The sequence below is a fragment of the Bos javanicus genome, chromosome 29 (genome assembly GCF_032452875.1).
Source record: "Bos javanicus breed banteng chromosome 29, ARS-OSU_banteng_1.0, whole genome shotgun sequence".
In the NCBI taxonomy this organism is placed as follows: Eukaryota; Metazoa; Chordata; class Mammalia; order Artiodactyla; family Bovidae; genus Bos; species Bos javanicus.
Window position 1 is genome coordinate 5,150,395 of NC_083896.1, and position 19,925 is coordinate 5,170,319.

The 19,925-nt window shown below is 36.8% G+C and overlaps 1 protein-coding gene across 4 annotated transcripts in view; it reads right to left on the minus strand.

Moving 5' to 3' along the window:
- NAALAD2 (N-acetylated alpha-linked acidic dipeptidase 2) overlaps positions 1-19,925 on the minus strand; it is a 51,225-nt gene that overhangs the window by 13,857 nt on the left and 17,443 nt on the right. For all 4 annotated transcript variants that reach the window (XM_061406000.1, XM_061406001.1, XM_061405998.1 and 1 more), the window contains exons 7-15: positions 15,801-15,894; positions 14,567-14,665; positions 9,832-9,917; positions 9,288-9,407; positions 9,101-9,183; positions 5,611-5,674; positions 4,135-4,202; positions 3,438-3,529; positions 486-576 (exon numbers count right to left, since the gene is read on the minus strand). In XM_061406000.1, coding sequence (XP_061261984.1) covers positions 486-576; positions 3,438-3,529; positions 4,135-4,202; positions 5,611-5,674; positions 9,101-9,183; positions 9,288-9,407; positions 9,832-9,917; positions 14,567-14,665; positions 15,801-15,894 — 797 coding nt within the window. The remainder of the gene's footprint in view (positions 1-485; positions 577-3,437; positions 3,530-4,134; positions 4,203-5,610; positions 5,675-9,100; positions 9,184-9,287; positions 9,408-9,831; positions 9,918-14,566; positions 14,666-15,800; positions 15,895-19,925) is intronic.

A 19,925-nucleotide genomic window follows, 5' to 3' on the forward strand; every position in this document is an offset into this window, starting at 1 on the left:
TGGCATATTGCACTTATCAGAAAATTAGTAAAATTTTTGACAAACCTAAGTGTACTGATGTAATCTTCAATATGACTTATGACATAACTTATAACATAGACAAAAATGGTATAGGTTTGCCTAACCCATATACTTACATACCATCAATGTGCTTGAGATGCAATGGGGCAGACCAGAAAAGAACTAAATTTTCCAACAACACCTGCATCAGAAGAAGGATGCAAACCTCTTGGCAGTGATAACCAGCTAAGCACCTGGCATTACTCTGTCAATTACCACTTCACTGAATAACCCTGGCAGTGAACATTCACAAAATAACACAAATTATTTCTCAGTCTATCTACAGTAGGACCTACAGTCTTAGCTCTATCCCTGGCATTCTTCCCAGGGCACAGTGCCCAGTGCCCAACCACTAAATGACAGAATTCCTAACAAAAAGAAAGTGGATTAAGTGCTATGTATCCAAAATAAAGAAGATGGCTTACCCTATTCTTAGTGTAACGGACTCTTCCTGAAGCAATCCCAAGTCTCTGAAAATAAGCTTCAAAATCACTTCCAGATCCCAGCTTGTTAATTCTAAATGTAAAATATAACACACACACATGAATAAATAAATGCAAAAATAGATAATATAAATAGATGGGACAATGAATCCTGTCCCAACAACTGCAAGGAACTGTATGGTACCTTTGCAAAAATTAAAAAAGGTATACCAACCTCAAGAAAACTTTCCTATGAAGATCCCCTGCAGTAGGAAATGGCAACCCACAACCAGTACTCTTGCATGGAAAATCTCATGGACAGAGGCGCCTGGCAGGCTACAGTTCACGGGGTTGCAAAGAGTTGGACCAGACTTAGCAACTAAACAACAACACCCTGACGATATGCTGATTTTAAACAATGAAAACTTTTTTTATTACTTAAAATAACAAACTTTAATTTATTTTAAAATTTATTTTTAAACTTTAGAAAATAAAGTTGATTAAAATGTGGAAAAAAAGGAACTTCCCTATTACATCTGTTTATACCTATGATAAAACTATAAATCTGTACTGACTACAACCAGAGTTGGGCAGTGACACCAAATTTGGCAACCTGGTAACTATCAAATCAGATCAGATCAGTCGCTCAGTCGTGTCCGACTCTTTACGACCCCATGAATCGCAGCACGCCAGGCCTCCCTGTCCATCACAAACTCCCGGAGTTCACTCAGACTCACGTCCATTGAGTTGGTGATGCCATCCAGCCATCTCATCCTCTGTCATCCCCTTCTCCTCTTGCCCCCAATCCCTCCCAGCATCAGAGTCTTTTCCAATGAGTCAACTCTTCACATGAGGTGGCCAAAGTACTGGAGTTTCAGCTTTAGTATCATTCCTTCCAAAGAAATCCCAGGGCTGATCTCCTTTAGAATGGACTGGTTGGATCTCCTTGCAGTCCAAGGGACTCTCAAGAGTCTTCTCCAACACCACAGTTCAAAAGCATCAATTCTTTGGTGCTCAGCCTTCTTCACAGTCCAACTCTCACATCCATACATGACCACAGGAAAAACCATAGCCTTGACTAGACGAACCTTTGTTGGCAAAGTAACGTCTCTGCTTTTGAATATGCTATCTAGGTTGGTCATAACTTTGCTTCCAAGGAGTAAGTGTCTTTTAATTTCATGGCTGCAGTCACCATCTGTAGTGATTTTGGAGCCCAGAAAAATAGTCTGACACTGTTTCCACTGTTTCCCCATCTATTTCCCATGAAGTGGTGGGACCGGATGCCATGATCTTCGTTTTCTGAATGTTGAGCTTTCAGCCAACTTTTTCACTCTCCTCTTTCACTTTCATCAAGAGGCTTTTTAGTTCCTCTTCACTTTCTGCCATAAGGGTGGTGTCATCTGCATATCTGAGGTTATTGATATTTCTCCCGGCAATCTTGATTCCAGCGTGTGCTTCTTCCAGCCCAGCATTTCTCATGATGTACTCTGCATAGAAGTTAAATAAGCAGGGTGACAATATACAGCCTTGACGTATTCCTTTTCCTATTTGGAACTAGTCTGTTGTTCCATGTCCAGTTCTAACAGTTGCTTCCTGACCTGCAAATTCTCAAATACAAATTTCTCAAGAGGCAGATCAGGTGGTCTGGTATTCCCATCTCTTTCAGAATTTTCCACAGTTTATTGTGATCCACACAGTCAAAGGCTTTGGCATGGTCAATAAAGCAGAAATGGATGTTTTTCTGGAACTCTCTTGCTTTTTCCATGATCCAGCGGATGTTGGCAATTTGATCTCTGGTTCCTCTGCCTTTTCTAAAACCAGCTGGAACATCAGGAAGTTCACGGGTAACTATGGCCTCAGCATTTATGGTATTTTTTGAGGGAAAAACAAATAATAAGATATGATCTCTCCCCTCAGAGAACTGTGGTCTAGTATGAGAACTGTCATGAGAAAGTCTACATTTAAGATCACGAAGACTCTAAATGTGCCCTGGTATATTTCAGAAATAAATCTAATTATATTTCTTTGCATATAATTAAGAAGCCAGTGTATACATACATATATATTTATATATAATGTAATGACATAGAAGATTTTCACTCAAAATGATGTCAGTAAAACAGAATATAAAATTATGTAGACATTAAGAACCTAACTATATACTTCCAAACTATTAGATGTGTTTTTGAGATTGAGACCTTGGGATGTTTTTTAATCTTTTACTCTAGTGTTTTTCTTATTTCTGGATAAGTAAATAAAACATAATGAAGATACATTTAAACTCTCACAAGCCTTATTTGCTATGAATTGTTACCAACAGCTGGTTTTAGAAATAGCATAGCAGTTGAAAACAAATATAAATACAAAATAAGTGCAAGACAGCTGTTGTACAAATGAGAAGTAAAAATTAATTCTTGCACAAATTCTAAACTAACTACAGGTAAAGACATAACTTGGTGGATGCTGATAATGCACCTTAATAAATTTAGAAAGAAATAACCCATCATTTTTTTTTACTTCATCATTACCATTTGAAGTTATATTTATTAATATATTTAATACATATAATTCATGTGTTGAGCCATACCTGACTCTTTGTGACCCTATGGACTGTAGCTCGCCAGACTCCTCTGTTCATGGAATTTTCCAATCAAGAATACTGGAGTGGGCTGTTGTTTCCTCCTCTAGGGGATCTTCCCAACTCAGAGATCAAACTTGCATCTCTTGTGTCTCCTACATTGGCAGGGTGTCTACCTGGGAAGCCCTTATTTAATACATATCTGAATGTAATTTTATACAAGAATGCAAAGTAATACCTAATAATCTTTTACTAAATATTTGCAAAAATATTCTCAAACCATTGAGACATCTGAGAATTGCATGTCTGGAGAAACAATTGCATGTCTGGGAACTCAACTGATCCTGTGGTAGAAAACGTGCATACAAATGATTTACCTAGGCAAAGTTTTACTTTCTGACGAAGGGTCCTTTGCTAACCAGCTTTCATAAAGAGATTTACTCTCAAAACCATCATCAGGGCTGGAGATCTGAAAAGATAAGTCAAATATTAAGAAAAGAGACAGAACAATTACATTTTTGCCAATATTAAAGCACATGTTATTTCACATCAACGTCTCTTTTTATCTACATGAACATTTGTGTTTTATACTCTTTATAGAAAAATATGCTTTTACAAATGGCAGGGGAAAAAAATCCCAGCCCAAACTCCTATTCATTTATAATTTGTACTTGGTAGTAACCTGGCCATGTACTTAGGAGATTGTCCAAGATGATCTACAATGAGGCCTTAGAACAGCAGACAGACATTAAAGAGCTGACCTTGAAACTGTCAATGAGTCCTGGTTTTGCAGGGCAGGTGGGGTGAAAAGGAGCAGTTAATTTCAGAAAGTCTGTGTTTAAACAATGTTGGAATTTAATGGGTTTTAATAAGCTACATGACCTCAGGTTTCTAGTTGGGAACTATAAGAACTTATGTAGGGATACACACACAAACATTTTTTATTACCCTCATTAAACATATACTTACAAACATATACTCTCCGTTCCTTTCTCCACTCTAAGTATCACCAACTTAGAAAACAAGAGTTATTTACTGTCCATCAGAAAAAATTAAGACACATCTACTACATACCTCTTTTGTTAGTTTATACACCAATTGATGAAGAAGGGGTGTACAGTCAACTCTGAGAGTGTAATTGCCTGAAAAATACACAAGACACATAAAGTATTTTAATACTTCCAAATGAAACTCCAATCTATATTTAATTCTAACTTTATTTTCCAAGTACAAACAAGATACTATAAACTTCAAATTGAATGCATCATTCCCAGAGAATTAAAAATAGGGTGGAAACATGGAGGAGGAAACGGCAACCCACACCAGTGTTCTTGTCTGGAGAATTCCATGGAGAGGAGACTGGTGGGCTACAGTCTATGGGGTTGCAAAGAGTTGGACACAACTGAGCGACTAACACTTACACACTCAGGATGGAATTTCTAGCTCCAAGTCACCCTTGGGGAACTGCCTCGTTTTGCAGCACTTTGTGTAAAAATAAAGACTATTATTTAAGACAACAACAACAAAAATAGGATGGAAATAATTCTTCAGTGGCGAGAGAGGCTGCAGGACACACTTAGGACACTGGAGTTTGCTAAGGCGGCAGCTCCCACAGTACCAGTGAGTCATTCTTCACCAAGGCAGTATCACTCAGGGGGACTTCGGCAAAGGAAGGGGTAAGGCCACAGTATTCATTCTCTTCATTCATAGTTTCCCAACCAGGGATCAAACCCAGGCCCACAGCAGTGTAAGCGTGGCATGCTAACCACTGGACAACCCCAGGGAATTCCCTCACTCATTTAATACAATAGTATACAGCAGACATTAGACCAGAGCATGTCAGTGGCTAGTAAGTGTGCTCTGACATGTATCTAGAAATAATAATACAAAGCCTGGAGATACAAATGTCACATATTAGAGTCAAAGGAAGTGTGTAGATTTTGCTCCCTTCAAATCTGTTTCATTACATTCAGGAGGTATTTCTGTATAAAATATTCTGTAAAATATTTCTTCTGAAATATTTTAGTCCAATCCTTTTACTATCTCCACATGAAGAATGTAATGACATACTAGAGATTTTCTTTTCCTTTTTTTGGCACCTCAGGTAGTTCAATGTTATTCAATACAAAGTTTAACCACCCTCTAAAATATCTCGAATCTTCAAAACACATAGTGTGTTTAATAAAAATATTCTTTTAAAAAAAAAAAAAACTTATTTTAAAGCCAAGTAACAATGTTGTGACAGTTTCAGGTGGACAGCAAATGCAGTCAGCCATACATATACATTTATCCATTCTCCCCCAAACTCCCCTCCCATCAAGGCTGCTAAAGACTAGTAATTCAAAATAGGCAAATATAAAGAAATTAGGATCAATCATTTAGTTACGAATCACATTGATTCATTTGAATTATAATGATTTTCTCTCTAGTAAAATGGAAAATGAAGGTATTGAGGTATCGCATAGGAAGAGGAAAACCTTGGTTTACAAACTGAATGTACAGACTTAAATGATGGTATACTATTTAATAACAATCAAAAATAAAATTTACCTTCTATAGATGAATCTGAGTTGATATAAGCAACACTTCGCTCCTGGAGTGTTTTTACATTCTCCTATAGTTGAAGCAAAGTTGTTACTTCACTCACAGCATTTTGTGGGAATATAAACAAAATAGATTAATTGGGTATAAGAGGGGTCTACAAATACCTCTATAAAACCCATACCTTTGACAATAATTTCTGAGAAAATGCTGTTAACTGCTTGGTTGACAACATTGATACATTTAAACAAGAAAAACATTATGATGCTTAGTTACTGTTTATAGCAATAGCAGTGAGCCCTGAGGCAAAAGTATTATCAGAGTGCAGTTCCCATGCCCTGTGAGTGAATAAAAGAAGGGCAATGCCAAAGAATGCTCAATCTACTTCACAATTGCACTCATCTCACATGCTAGTACATAATGCTTAAAATTCTCCAAGCCAGGCTTCAACAATACATGAACCATGAACTTCCAGATGTTCAAGCTAGTTTTAGAAAAGGCAGAAGAACCAGAGATCAAATTGCCAACATCCGCTGGATCATCAAAAAAGCAAGAGAGTTCCAGAAAAATATCTATTTCTACTTTATTGACTATGCCAAAGCCTTTGACTGTGTGGATCACAATAAACTGTGGAAAATTCTGAAAGAGATGGGAATACCAAACCACCTCATTTGCCTCTTGAGAAACCTGTATGCAGGTCAGGAAGCAACAGTTAGAACTGGACATGGAACAACAGACTGGTTCCAAATAGGAAAAGGAGTACATCAAGGCTATACATTGTCACCCTACTTATTTAACTTGTATGCAGAGTATATCATGAGAAACGCTGGGCTGGAAGAAGCACAAGCTGGAATCAAGATTGCTGGGAGAAATATCAATAACCTGCATCTCAGATATGCAGATGACATTACCCTTATGGCAGAAAGTGAAGAAGAACTAAAGAGCCTCTTGATGAAAGTGAAAGAGGAGAGTGAAAAAGTTGGCTTAAAGCTCAACATTCAGAAAACTAAGATCATGGCACCTGGTCCCATCACTTCATGGCAGATAGATAGGGAAACAGAGGAAACAGTGTCAGACTTTATTTTTCTGGGCTCCAAAATCACTGCAGATGGTGACTGCAGCCATGAAATTAAAAGACGCTTACTCCTTGGAAGTAAAGCTATCACCAAGCTAGGCAGCATATTACAAAGCAGAGATATAATTTTGCTAACAATGGTCCATCTAGTCAAGGCTATGGTTTTTCCAGTAGTCATGTATGGATGTGAGAGTTGGACTATAAAGAAGGCTGAGTGCTGAAATAGTGATGGTTTTGAACTGTGGTGTTGGAGAAGACTCTTGAGAGTCCCTTGGACTGCAAGGAGATCCAACCAGTCCATCCTAAAGGAAATCAGTCTTGAATTATTCACTGGAAAGACTGATGCTGAAGTTGAAGCTCCAATACTTTGGTCAAATGATGTGAAGAACTGACTCATTTGAAAAGACCCTGATGCTGGGAAAGATTGAAGGCAGGAGGAGAAAGGGACAACAGAGGATGATATGGTTGGATGGCATCACCGACTCGATGGACATGGCTTTGGGTGGACTCTGGGAGTTGGTGATGGCAGGGAGGCCTGGCGTGCTGCAGTCCATAGGGTCGCAATGAGTCAGACTGAACTGAACTGAATCTCTAGCAATCATTACATATACATAGAAGTGTGAGATCCACTGAAACTGGATATACCCATGTAAATTTATCATTTAAAGTGAATAGTTGAAAATTTGCGTTTATCTAAAACTTTTTTAAGGTATGATGAAGAAAAAGAACAAAAAAAAAAGCAGAGAATAGAGAAAAACACTAGAGGGAGAGAGGATGGACAACAGGACTGAGAAGACATTCTTTCTCTCTGTCTGACACACTCACCCTATAAGATAAAGCAGAGGAAGGCTAGTGTCACACACGTATGTGAATATGCTGAGACCTCTCTACTCTCTCTAGCTTGCTACCATATAAGAATACGTCACAATAAAAACATTTAAAGCTGTGAGTGGTTATTACACAAATGAGGATTCTTATCTCTGCAGCTGCCCCCACAGGTCAGGTGACAGCTGACTTTGCTATAGATAAATAGAGTCAGAGTCCCCATTATAACATACTTACAGTAGAAATAAAGAAGATTCCTAAGCTATATTTAAGAAGGTAAGGATGCTGTGGAATGTGATCAAGAATCTGGCAGAAAACTAGAAACAGTATCGAAACTGTCTTTTAACCCACATGTATTTAAATTAATGCAAGGCATATTATATCTTGGATTTGTTTTATCTTCATTTTAAGCTGCTGAAATTATAGGAACTGAAATATATATTTATACATGCATGTATTCCTAAGAAATTATTCATCTACAGTTAAGTCTATTCCAAAATGCATATTCACAATATCAGCGTAATAATAAAACTTGGCAATATAAATGGAACAAAGCATAAGTGATACAAGTAAAACTGTGTGTGATTTTACTTCCGTATTTATTTAATTCATTTTTTTTTTAAGTAAAGTAAGAGGAAAGGAGTCAGAAGGAAACAATAGATGGCAAGAAATACATGACATGCTTTAAAGCAATTCTACAAAATCTGGACTTATAAAGTAGAGGATGGTGAGGGAAATTGTTTTCGGCACACTTGCCTTCTGAGCTTACCTTGCACATTTAAGAACTTAGAGATACTGGACAGAGAGGCTAAGGGAAGAAGATGACAGAGGGGAGCCTAGGAGAGACACTTAAAGCATCAAGAGTCAGCGACAGAATTAATCATAGCTGAAGCAAAAATTAAGTCAATTTACAAAATTATCATCTTATACTCCACAATCAGGCACTTTCATGAATGGTAAAATAAACCCATGTTTACAATTATGTATCAAATCTATAAATGTGAAATTATAATAGAGTATAGTCACCATAATAGAACATCTGATGTTTTCTTAGATAGAAGAAATCCAAAGAAACTTCAAAAACTTGAAAAGTAACTCCAAGGATCTGTATCAGTTTTTAGACAAGTTAAGTCATTTGTCAGAAACAGCCTGCTAGTTTTAACTACTTTCTGAACATACATATTTTTTACAAAACAAATAATACAAACTAAAATATTTTGACAATAATAAATTTGTTCACAGTCCAGTAATTAAGAGGATATTCTGTTTTGCCAATCTGCTACAAAAGTAAAAACAAACTCTAATTCCTAAATTCTCTTGACTATTTATCAAAATTAAAACCATATTAGGTAATGGAACCTATTTGTGACTATCCTGCTGCTGCTGCTAAGTCGCTTCAGTCGTGTCTGACTCGGTGCGACCCCATAGCCGGCAGCCCACCAGGCTCCCCCGTCCCTGGGATTCTCCAGGCAAGAACACTGGAGTGGGTTGCCATTTCCTTCTCTGATGCATGCATGCAGGCTAAGTCACTTCAGTCATGAGATATAAATATTTGTTGCCTGTTGACCAAGAAAACAAGAACTCTTCTGTCTTATTTACCTCAGCCCATTCTGTAGAACCCAGAAGTCCAAATTCTTCTGCATCCCAGCTGGCAAAAATGATAGTTCTTCTTGGTCTCCAGCCTGTAATCATTGTTAACACACATAACTAGGTATATCCGCCTAAAAGCAAAGGAAATTTCAGTTTTTCACTTTTTGTCACCACCTACCACAGAAACACTACTTACCACTTCTGAGCAGTTTCCCAAAACTCTGGGCAACTTCTTGCAAAGTAGCAGCCCCACTGGTTGGGTCAATGCCTCCAAATACCCAGGAGTCCCGATGACCTCCCAGAATAACATACCTGTCTGGGAAAAAATGTGTTCAAAAGAACTTCAACTTTGAATACATTTATAAAGAGTACAACTTATGATTTTAAATTAAACTTCCTCTAATAAATGTACCACCACAGTACAAGATGTTACACATGGGGTTTGAGGGGAGCAAGGGTTACATGTGAACTCTCTGTACCTAGTACTCAATTTTATTCTGAAACTAAAATCACACTAAAAATAAAGCATATTAAAAATGTTATGTTCTAATCAGAAAAAAAAAACTTCCTCTTGAGTTTCCCCATAGAAATGAACACCATAAAGTAGAGTCTTCTTTTAGAATTATACTTTTTTCTTCCAAAGTTAGTCATTTCACATCAGCCAGGAAAAAATTAGCCATGGACTAACACCTTCTTGCAATCTTATAAAGCCAAACAACTACAATAATCCATCAACTTACCAGGTTCCACAGATCCTCTGATAGTTCCGATTACATTGTAAATCCGTGTAATTTTATTGATATTATAAACATGCATTCTAACCTTCCTAGAATTTCAAAGGGGACAAATTACTTCACATGGAGCATTATGTCTAGCAGCTTTCTTCCACTGTTTTATTATAAGAAATATCAAAAGTACAGAAAATTGGATAACAGGGCAATAACTTCCCAAATACCCACCATGCAAACTGAAATAACTGTAATATTGTTGAGCCATTTGCAAGTAAGTTGCAGATATCATGACATCTTACTCCTGTGTACTGAAGCATGCACATTAAATTCAAATTTTAAAAATCAAACATCAATATATTTTTCCTCCCTCATAGCTCTATTGTTGATATTTAAAGTTCAAAATATTCTATTATTAAACACAGCTTGTATATTCATTCTAAAATTTTTAAATACATGCTACACAATTACAAAAATAAGGGAGAGAACCTATTATCTACTAAAGGTCAAAGAAGCCTAATTTTTTAAATATGTATTTATTCATTTGGCTGCACCAGATCTTAGTGGTGGCATGTGAGATCTGATCAGGACCCAGGCCCCCTGCATTGTAAGCTCAGAGTCTTAGCCACTGACCCCCAGGGAAGTCTCTGGAGAAGCTTATTTTTAATTTGTTTTATAGTAATATTAATTCCTGATATTCAGTTAACATTTTCCAAGATTATCAAAATGGTCCATCAGTATACTGTTAAAGAGCTGATTGAGTACTGCCTACAAGAAACATGATAAACTTTATTGTTAAATGGCAGTTTGAGAAACACCTGCTAAAGTGTATAAGATAGCTATATGATGAAACTGTTCCAGGCCATCACTGTTGATTCTGATCTGGGCCTTCCTTTTAAATATTCATTCATCAATTGTAATTAACCAAATCAGAATTCACAGGAAAGTACAATCAAGATCAGAAAATGATAAAAAAAAAATGCTATTTACATTTTATAAAGCCAAACTGACATGGGAAAATGTTGAGCCTCTTTATCAGAGGGGAACAAAAATTTTTAACCTATGGCAGGCTCATAGGAAGTGCACAGGGAACCCCAGAACTTTCTACTTTTTAGTTCATTTTTGAATGCAAGAACTAATACATCAAATCCTGTATATTGTTAAGTGTAGATTCTGGTGTTTCTCACCCTAAAAGTACATTGTGATTCTGAATGGATATATAATTCATGAATAGTATTCAACTAAAAAGTGCCTTTAGGGGAAAACTAATCAGTGGGTGTTGTTCTGCATTTTAAGATATTTAGTAAAAGATTTTATTTTTGCTTCTGAATGATAGAAATTAATAGCAAAAAGCAAAAGTATTCTTTAGCATGTTTCTAAATATATGAGCCTAAGATCTATTAGTAAGAAACCCAACTTCACTGACATATGTAATTAAATGAAGAAAATAAAAGAATGCTGCAACAATGAGGAATGAGAGAAGACAATCTATTTTAAACGGAAAATAAACTAGCTATCTGCTCAGATTCTCAAAGAAACTCATCTACATCTTTAATCTTTATATTTTTCTAGTTTTTAGTATCACTGACTCCAGAAGTACCTAAAAGAATTACCTAGAGAAATACTGCTATGGTTTCCAGTGGGTCAGCAAGAACGTTGTGGGCTCTGCAAATGAAGTTCCTGAAATTCTGGACAACTTGGGAGATTGACTTTGGGGCATCTCCTGCTTTACCATCGACAGAAATGATTTCCAGAGGAATTTGATCTTCAATTTGGGATTCTATGCTGAGGGAATTTGACTTGCCAGGAACCTGAATGACAATGACATCAGCCAGGGATGTAGCCATACAGACACAAGGAACCCCTGTGCTCTATCTGAGCCTTCCAAAACCTGAGCCTCCAATCTGACACCATCACAAGACCTGCCCTGGGGGCAATTTGACTCAGATGGGCCTTTACCTTCCCCGCCTTGCAACAGGGAAGAACATGTTGCATTTTATTACAAGTTAATTCCTAAAGGGATGTTGCCTATAAGATTAAATTACACATAATGGCCCATAATGTCCTGCTATCACTTCAAATTCATTACGTTCCAAATAAACTGAATTCAAGAATATAGACTCCAGATGGCAGGGGTTTTTGCCTGTTTTGTACACTGCTGAATCCCCAGTGCCCAGAATGGTGCCAGGGTACAGTAAATGCTCAATAAATATTTGTGAAAGGAATGAATATCCTCCTATATAGGGAAATACTGGAGAAATCTGAGAACAAACTCAGCTCACATATCAGAGTTACTTCTGCCTATCAAAGTCTTTGATAAGACTATTTAAAAACTCTACAGAGACAGAATTTAACTTGTGGAAATCTGGTAATACAAATAACTCATGTCCACTGAAATGCACAATTTCTCTCATAAACTTTCCTTTCCTAATGTGGAAGAAATCAGTTTTTCAGCTATTAAGCATACTCATTGCAGCATTCCTAAGGAGCTCATTTTTTGTTATCATCTTTGAATTCTCCTTTGAACCAGCTTTTAACTCCTTTCAGGTTCCCTTGTTGCATTAAATAAAATTTTTACACAAACTCATTTTATATTCATACGAGAATTATGGTTTTACTTAAAAAAAATAATCCTTTATCATTTCTGGAAGTCCCACCAAGATGTACAATGGATTCTTCTTGGAGAGCCAAGAATGGGTAGCTTAAACCCAGACACGTCTTCTTTGACTTTCAGATGTACATTCCAAGCAGCAATAAAATTTTAACTTGCCTGAATCTCTGTATCTCCAACTTATTTTTTCCTACTGATTCTGTGTTTTGTTTATGTTTCTAGTTTGCTTATAGCAGATAAGTTACATCCCATTTGTGGTGGCAATGGTAAAGAATTTGGTTTCAGGTCTTACCATTTGGTAATCTCTATAAGTTGATCAATGCATTATTATGAAGATCTCTTAGATAAGAAATGATACCGAGTCTTGTTTTTAGCAATTATTTTTTTTAAAATAGTGTATTTGCCCACTTTGAGTTCAAATCAAATAGGGATTTTTGCTCATGGTGAAGATGGACAGCTTTTTGATGTCTTCACCAGGGAGATGGTCTGTTTCTGAGCTTACTCTTGAACTGTGACTGTAGCCATGGGTTTATTGATTTCTCCGTGTTTGTATGTTTCTGTTTATAAATCAGAAAGGCATATATCTTTCATTGTGTACCTCGAAAGTATTAATAATTAGATAATGAAGTCTCTTATATTAAAAGAAGTCCATTCTAATTGAGAGAGATAAACACTTACATAAAAATATTTCTAAAATTCCTATAAAATAAAACAGAACTCCTAATACTTTAAAGGGCTTCCCAGGTGGTGCTAATGGTAAAGAATCTGTCTGCCAATGTAGCAGATGCAAGAGACACAGGTTCTATCCTTGTGTTGGGAAGATCCCCTGGAGAAGGAAATGGCAACTCCGGTATTCTTGCCTGGAAAAATCCCATGGACAGAGGAGGTTGGCAGGGTACAGTCCATGGGGTTGCAAAAAGTCAGACTTGGCTGAACACTTGTCAGCAGCAATAATTTAAAAGTTCTGAAATAAAACTTTTAATAGAAATTAAAAGACATTCTCAAAATATAATTTCATATTGTTAAGTAAATTTCTAGCAAACAAGACTGACTTAATAATTTTGTCTCAATAAAAACAGCTATATTTTCTGCACTTCATCAATTTTTAAGTTTCCCTTCCTCTCTACCTTTCAAGCAAATCAAAGTACTTAAAGTTCTGATCATGCCATGATGTTGTACAACTTTGGACAAGCTGTTCTCTGCCACTGACATTTCCTGCCTAACTTGATCCACTGGAAAACTTATTCTTTCTGTAAAATTAAGCTCAATGAAACATATTCTGTGATCATGCCTCCTCAAAAGTGCTATCATGGGTTGATAACAATAATAACTAAAATAAGTGTATTGAGCCTTATAACAGTTATGTGCATACCCATTTTAACTTATTTAACCCCCACACACAGGAAGTGATCAGTAAAAAGGCTGGAACCTGTCTGTCTTCTCTTTTACTCCTTCCCTTAGGTTAAGCTAGTGCTTCACATGTGTAGCATTTTGACAGCTATCTGAAGAGCTCTTTAAAAACGTTAGGTACAGAGGGAAGTTAAGGGGCTCCCCTGGTGTTCCAGTGGCTGAGACTCCATGCTCCCAGTGGAAGGAGCCCAGCTCAGCCCCTCGTCAGGGATGATACCACGTGCTACAACCAAGACCTGCCACAGCCAAATAAATACTTTAGAAAAAAGAGAGGAGACTTAAAATGTTAAACCTGTAACTCAGATGTAGCAATTTTTGAGATGTAAAAAACAAATGTTGTGATATCCCTGTTGGAAGAAGAATTTAATACATCATTCCATAAGTAATTCTTTTGCTTAGTCACACAGTTGTGTCCAACTCTTTGCAGACCTCTTAGACTGGAGGCTGCCAGCCTCCTGTGTCCATGGGGTTTTCCAGACAAGAACGCTGGAGTGGGTTGCCATTTCCTTCTCCAGGGGATCTTCCCAGCCCAGGGATTGAACCCAGGTGTTCTGCATTGCCATCTGAGCCATCAGGGAAGCTCTAAGTATTTCTAAACGATAATTATTCACTATGAAAAATGAGAAAAAAAATATAAGCAAAGCAAAACTGGCAGAACACTTATCTTGACATTTTTCCACTAAATATGTAAACTTTTAGTAGAATACTAAAGTAACATAAAACTACCTGAAAGAATCGTGTCCTACAAAGCCAGGCCCAATGTTGTAACTCACGTTAAGACCTCCCTTCCAGCTCTCATCTGGTGAAGCAATTCCTCCCAAATAGCTGTCAAGAGAAAATGAAAATGACAGAAAAAAAAAGGCTGAGCATCACAATTTCTAAAAGAAATCACAAAATAAGTTGATGAGGTTTTATTCAAACATTTAACAAATATATATTGAGGATTTACTAAGTGCTGGGAACTGTAAAATTTCCTTCCCTTGCAGAGCTTACATCCTAGCAAGAGAACCATAACTAGCAAGAGAAACATAAGTAAAATGTTGCTATGCTAGTGGTAAGAGCTAAGGAGAGGAATTCCGTGGCGGTCCAGAGGTTATGAGTTGGCCTTTCACTGCCTGGGCCTGCGTTCAAGCCCTGGTTGAGGAACTAAGATCCCATGTGCTTCACAGCACAGCCTCCCACCAAAAAAAGAGCTAAGGAAAAAACAACCAAAATAGTGAGGGGAAATGGGAAACATCAGTGCATCAGCCTCTCTGCTTCTGACTTTAATTATTTACATAGGAAAGCATTAGGTTCAAGAAATCCTAAACATATGAAATTAAGGAGAAGAAATTAATTTCTAGAAAAGCTGCTGGTTACATAGTAGCCACTCAAAAAACATTACTGAATGGCATTTGCACATACATTAAACAAAAAATAGACATTAGGAAATCTGAAAAAGAACCAACAGTTACACAATACGGTAATAGCAAACACTGACTGAATGTTTTTCCTATGATATTTATATAATGATTTCACCTACTCATAATCACTCTATCAGGCAGAAACTAGTTCTGTCTTCATTTCAGAGAAGGAACCTGAATTGGAGAAAGATTGGGTAACTGGTATAAGTTTACAAATCCAGTGAGTTGTGGGTATCAGCACATTTTTGAAATGCAGGTCAAATACAAATACCTAAGATAACCTAACTACTTCAAAAATCTCAAGTCAATATTTTTATCTTTAGACATAGTTTTTCCTTTTGAGACTTTCATTTGTAGCAAATACAGGACTGTTTTCTTATTATTTCTTAGTTAATAAACTGCTCTTTCCTTACAGAAAAAAAGATGTGTTCTATATTCCCTACTTTAGGAGTCAATTCTGATACAAGACTTCACTTTTAACATAGGTAGGTTTTAGAACAGAAAATAGATGTTTAGTGTAATAGATCTTATTCTCAAATACAACTGGAAAACTATACCGTAAAAATATTTCTGCATCATTATATCCAATGGGATGTACAGGGATTTGGGGAATTCCCACTCCATCTTCAACATCAAGTCTGAAGGTGTACTCTGCAGAAATCAATTGCATAAGAGGAAAACAACTGAAGAATCGAGCAAAGGGTATAAAAGAATTCCTGTTATTACTAATGCAGATTTGCTATATGTTTGATATTACATCCAAACTTTTAAAGTTCCCCCAAAGTGACTGACTGTTTTATCTAATATGGTCTATTTAAATTTGACAGTAAGAAATTAAATCATTTGCATTTTAATATAAAATCAATTACAGGGATTACAGATTCCTATATTTGCTTTGACATTTCATGTAATGAATATTTTATTTCCTTAAGGATATCTTGAATCCTTTTTAGAGAAGCTTCAGTCAACTAAATACCTGGAAAATGTGTCCCAGATTCTGAAACTAGAAAGAACTGTAAAATAAGAACTGAAGGAAATGCAAAATGCTGGGCTGGATGAAGCACAAGCTGGAATCAAGATTGCTGGGAGAAATATCAATAACCTCAGATATGTAGATGACACCACCCTTATGGCAGAAATGAAGAGGAACTAAAGAGCCTCTTGATGAAAGTGAAAGAGGAGAGTCAAAAATTTGGCTTAAAGCTCAACATTCAGAAAACTAAGATCATGGCATTCTGTCCCATCACTTCTTGGCAAATAGATGGGGAAATAGTGGAAACAGTGGCTTTTATTTTGGGGGGCTCCAAAATCACTGCAGATGGTGACTGCAGCCGTGAAATTAAAAGACGCTTACTCCTTGGAAGGAAAGTTATGACCAACCTAGACAGCATATTGAAAAGCAGAGACATTTCTTTGCCAACAAAGGTCCATCTAGTCAAGGCTATGGTTTTTCTGGTGGACAAATATGGATGTGAGAGTTGGATTATAAAGAAAGCTGAGCACCGAAGAATTGATGCTCTTGAATTGTAGTTTTGGAGAAGACTCTTGAGAATCCCTTGATCTGCAAGGAGATCCAACCAGTCCATCCTAAAGGAAATCAGTCCTGAATATTCATTGGAAGGACTGATGCTGAAGCTGGAGCACCAATACTTTGGCCACCTGATGCAAAGAACTGACTCATTGAGAAAGACCCTGATGCTGGGAAAGACTGAAGGCAGAGGGAGAAGGGGAGGACAGAGGATGAGATGGTTGGATGGCATCACTGACTTGACGGACATGAATTTGAGTAAACTCCGGATTGATGATGGACAGGGAAACCTGGTGTGCTACAGTCCATGGAGTTGCAAAGAGTCAGACACAACTGAGTGACTGAACTAAGTGGTATTGCGAATAAGTGAAAATTTCTTACTCAAATAATAACAATATTCTCCTTAAAGGAAGATGAAAAGTATTGTCAGGCTTAAATTCTAATTGAGACTTGTGGTTTCAGCCAAAATAGAATTTTCTAGAGCATGAAAACAATTATCTTAGAAAAAAGAGAGGTTTCAAACAAGTTACATCAAATTCTACTTTAAGAAACTGAAAAAATAAGAGCAAATGAAGCAAAAATGAGCAGAAGAAAGGATATATCCTACTAAAGTCCAGAGCAGAAATGTTAGAAATAGAAAACAGACAAATGATAGAAATTATCAACGAAATCCAAAGCTGGTTCTCTGAGTGGATTAACAAAATTGATAAATCCCTTGCAAGACAAATCAAGAAAAGAAAAGAGATATAAACCATCAATATCAGAAATAAAGAAGAGAATAGCACTCCAGTACCTGGAGAAAAGAAAGAGAGAGAAGAAAGGAAGAATATTACAAAGAACTATATGCCCATAAATTTAACAACTTGGATGAAATGGACAAAATCTTAAACTAGCAAATCTCAGTCAAGATTAAATACATAACGTAAACAGCCATATACCTACTGAAGAAATTTAATTTGCAATTAAAAACATTCCTACCAACAAAATACCAGGCCCATATCAATTCACTGAAGGATTCTACATCATGCCATGTCACACTCAGTTGCTCAGTCACATCTGACTCTTTGCAACCCCATGGACTAAGCCCACCAGGCTTCTCTCTCCATGGGATTCTCCAGGCAAGAATACTGGAGTGGGTTGCCATCTCCTCCTCCAGGGGATCTTCCTGACCCAGGAATCAAACCTGCATCTCTGGCATCTCTTACATTAGTAGGTGGATTCTTTACCACTGAGCCACGTTTACAGATAAAATCAAACTCATTCTACATAAACACTTGCAGAAAAATGAAGAAGATGAAGTAATTTTTAATTCATTCCATGAAGTCAATGTTACTACTACCAAAATGAGACAGAGATATTACAAGAAAGTAAATTGATAGGAGAATATCCGTTATTATTAAAGACAGATTCTTAGCAAAATTGTTAGCACAATTCCAGTAATATACCAGTATTACATAGAAGAATAATACAATGAGGACTTCCCTGGCGGTCCAGTGGTTAAGAATCCACCTGCCAGTGCAGCAGCAAGGGTTCGGTGCCTGGTCCAGGAAGTTCGCAAATGCTGCAGCTACACCCCTGTGTCACCACTACTGAGCCTGAGTGCCGTGATTGCTAAATCTTGTGCACCTAGAGTCTGTGCTCTGCAACGAGAAGGCGCTGCAGTATGAAGCTTGTGCACTGCAACTTGAGAGAACCCCCCGCTCACTGCAACTAGAGAAAGCCTGCACACAGCCATGAAGACTGTAGTCATAAATAATTTAAAAAAAAAAAAAAAGAATGTTCCATTAGAGTTTATCCCAGGTTGTTTTGGTTTAACACTCAAAAATCAATCTGGGGAATTTCCTGGTAGCCTAGTGATTAGGATTCTGTCTTTACAAGCATGGCCTGCCTTTAATACCTTATTCGAGAACACCCAGTAAGCTTCACGGGGTGCACCCCCCCCCCCAAATCAATATGTATAATTGAAGAAAAACATAGATAAGAACAATTTAAGATCATTTTATTAGGTACAGTAAAAGAATCTGACAACATTCACTACACATTGCTAGTCAAATGAGAAAAATGTGCTAAGATAAAAATTCATAGCACTTTAAGATAGAAGTGAACTTCCTCAATCTTTATCAGATTTAAAAGAATCTATAAAATCTGAAAGAAAAAAAAACAAAACCCTATGGCTAAGATCCTACTTAACAGAGAAAGACAGGGACAGTTTTTGGGGGCAGGAACATGGCAAGGATATCTGCTCTAACAACTTTTTACAGCAATGTTCTAGAAGTACCAGACACTACAATAAGGAAAGAAAAAGAAAAGGCATCCAGAACAGAAACAAAGAAAGAAAACTCTCTTTATGTGCATATGACATGATCACCTATACAAAAGCTGATGGAATCCAAAAAAACCTAGCAGAACTAATTATTGATAAGTTTACAGAATACAAGATCAATACACAAGATCAGTATGTTTCCTCTAGAAACAACATTTCCGTTTACTAACAACGGTCAACTGGAAATCGAAATTTAAAATGTAATTAAAAAAAGAATAACACTATGAAATTATTATGGATAAATGTGAAAAAAGATACACATGGTCTGTACAGTGAAACAACAAATGGGCTGAGAGAAAGTTACAGATACCTAAGTAAATTGAGAGCTGTACCATGTTTATGGCTCAGAAGATCCCATATTTTAAAATATCAATTTTCCCAAAACTGACTTATAGGTTTAATTCAACCTCAATCAACCTCCCAGGAGACTTTTTGGTAGAAATTGATAAGCCAGTTCTAAAATTCACATGGGAAGGAACCAGAATAGCTACCAAAACTTTAAAAAAGAATTGTAACCTGGAGACTTTCGTATCGATTAGAATGTAAAGTTAAAAAGATCAACCATACTAAGTGCTGGCAAGGATGCAGCAAATGGAACACTCACACACTGCTGCTAGAATGCAAAATGGTACAAGCACTTTGGAAACAATCTGAAAATCATCTATCATGTTATCCAGCCAAGCCATTTCTATTCATTTACTCAAGAGAGACAAAAGTATATATACATATAAAGACTTGCATACAACTGTTCGTAGAAGTTTTATGCGTAATATCTCCAAAACTTAAAGCAATCTAAATTCCCAAGAAAAAGTAAACAAACAAATTGTAGAG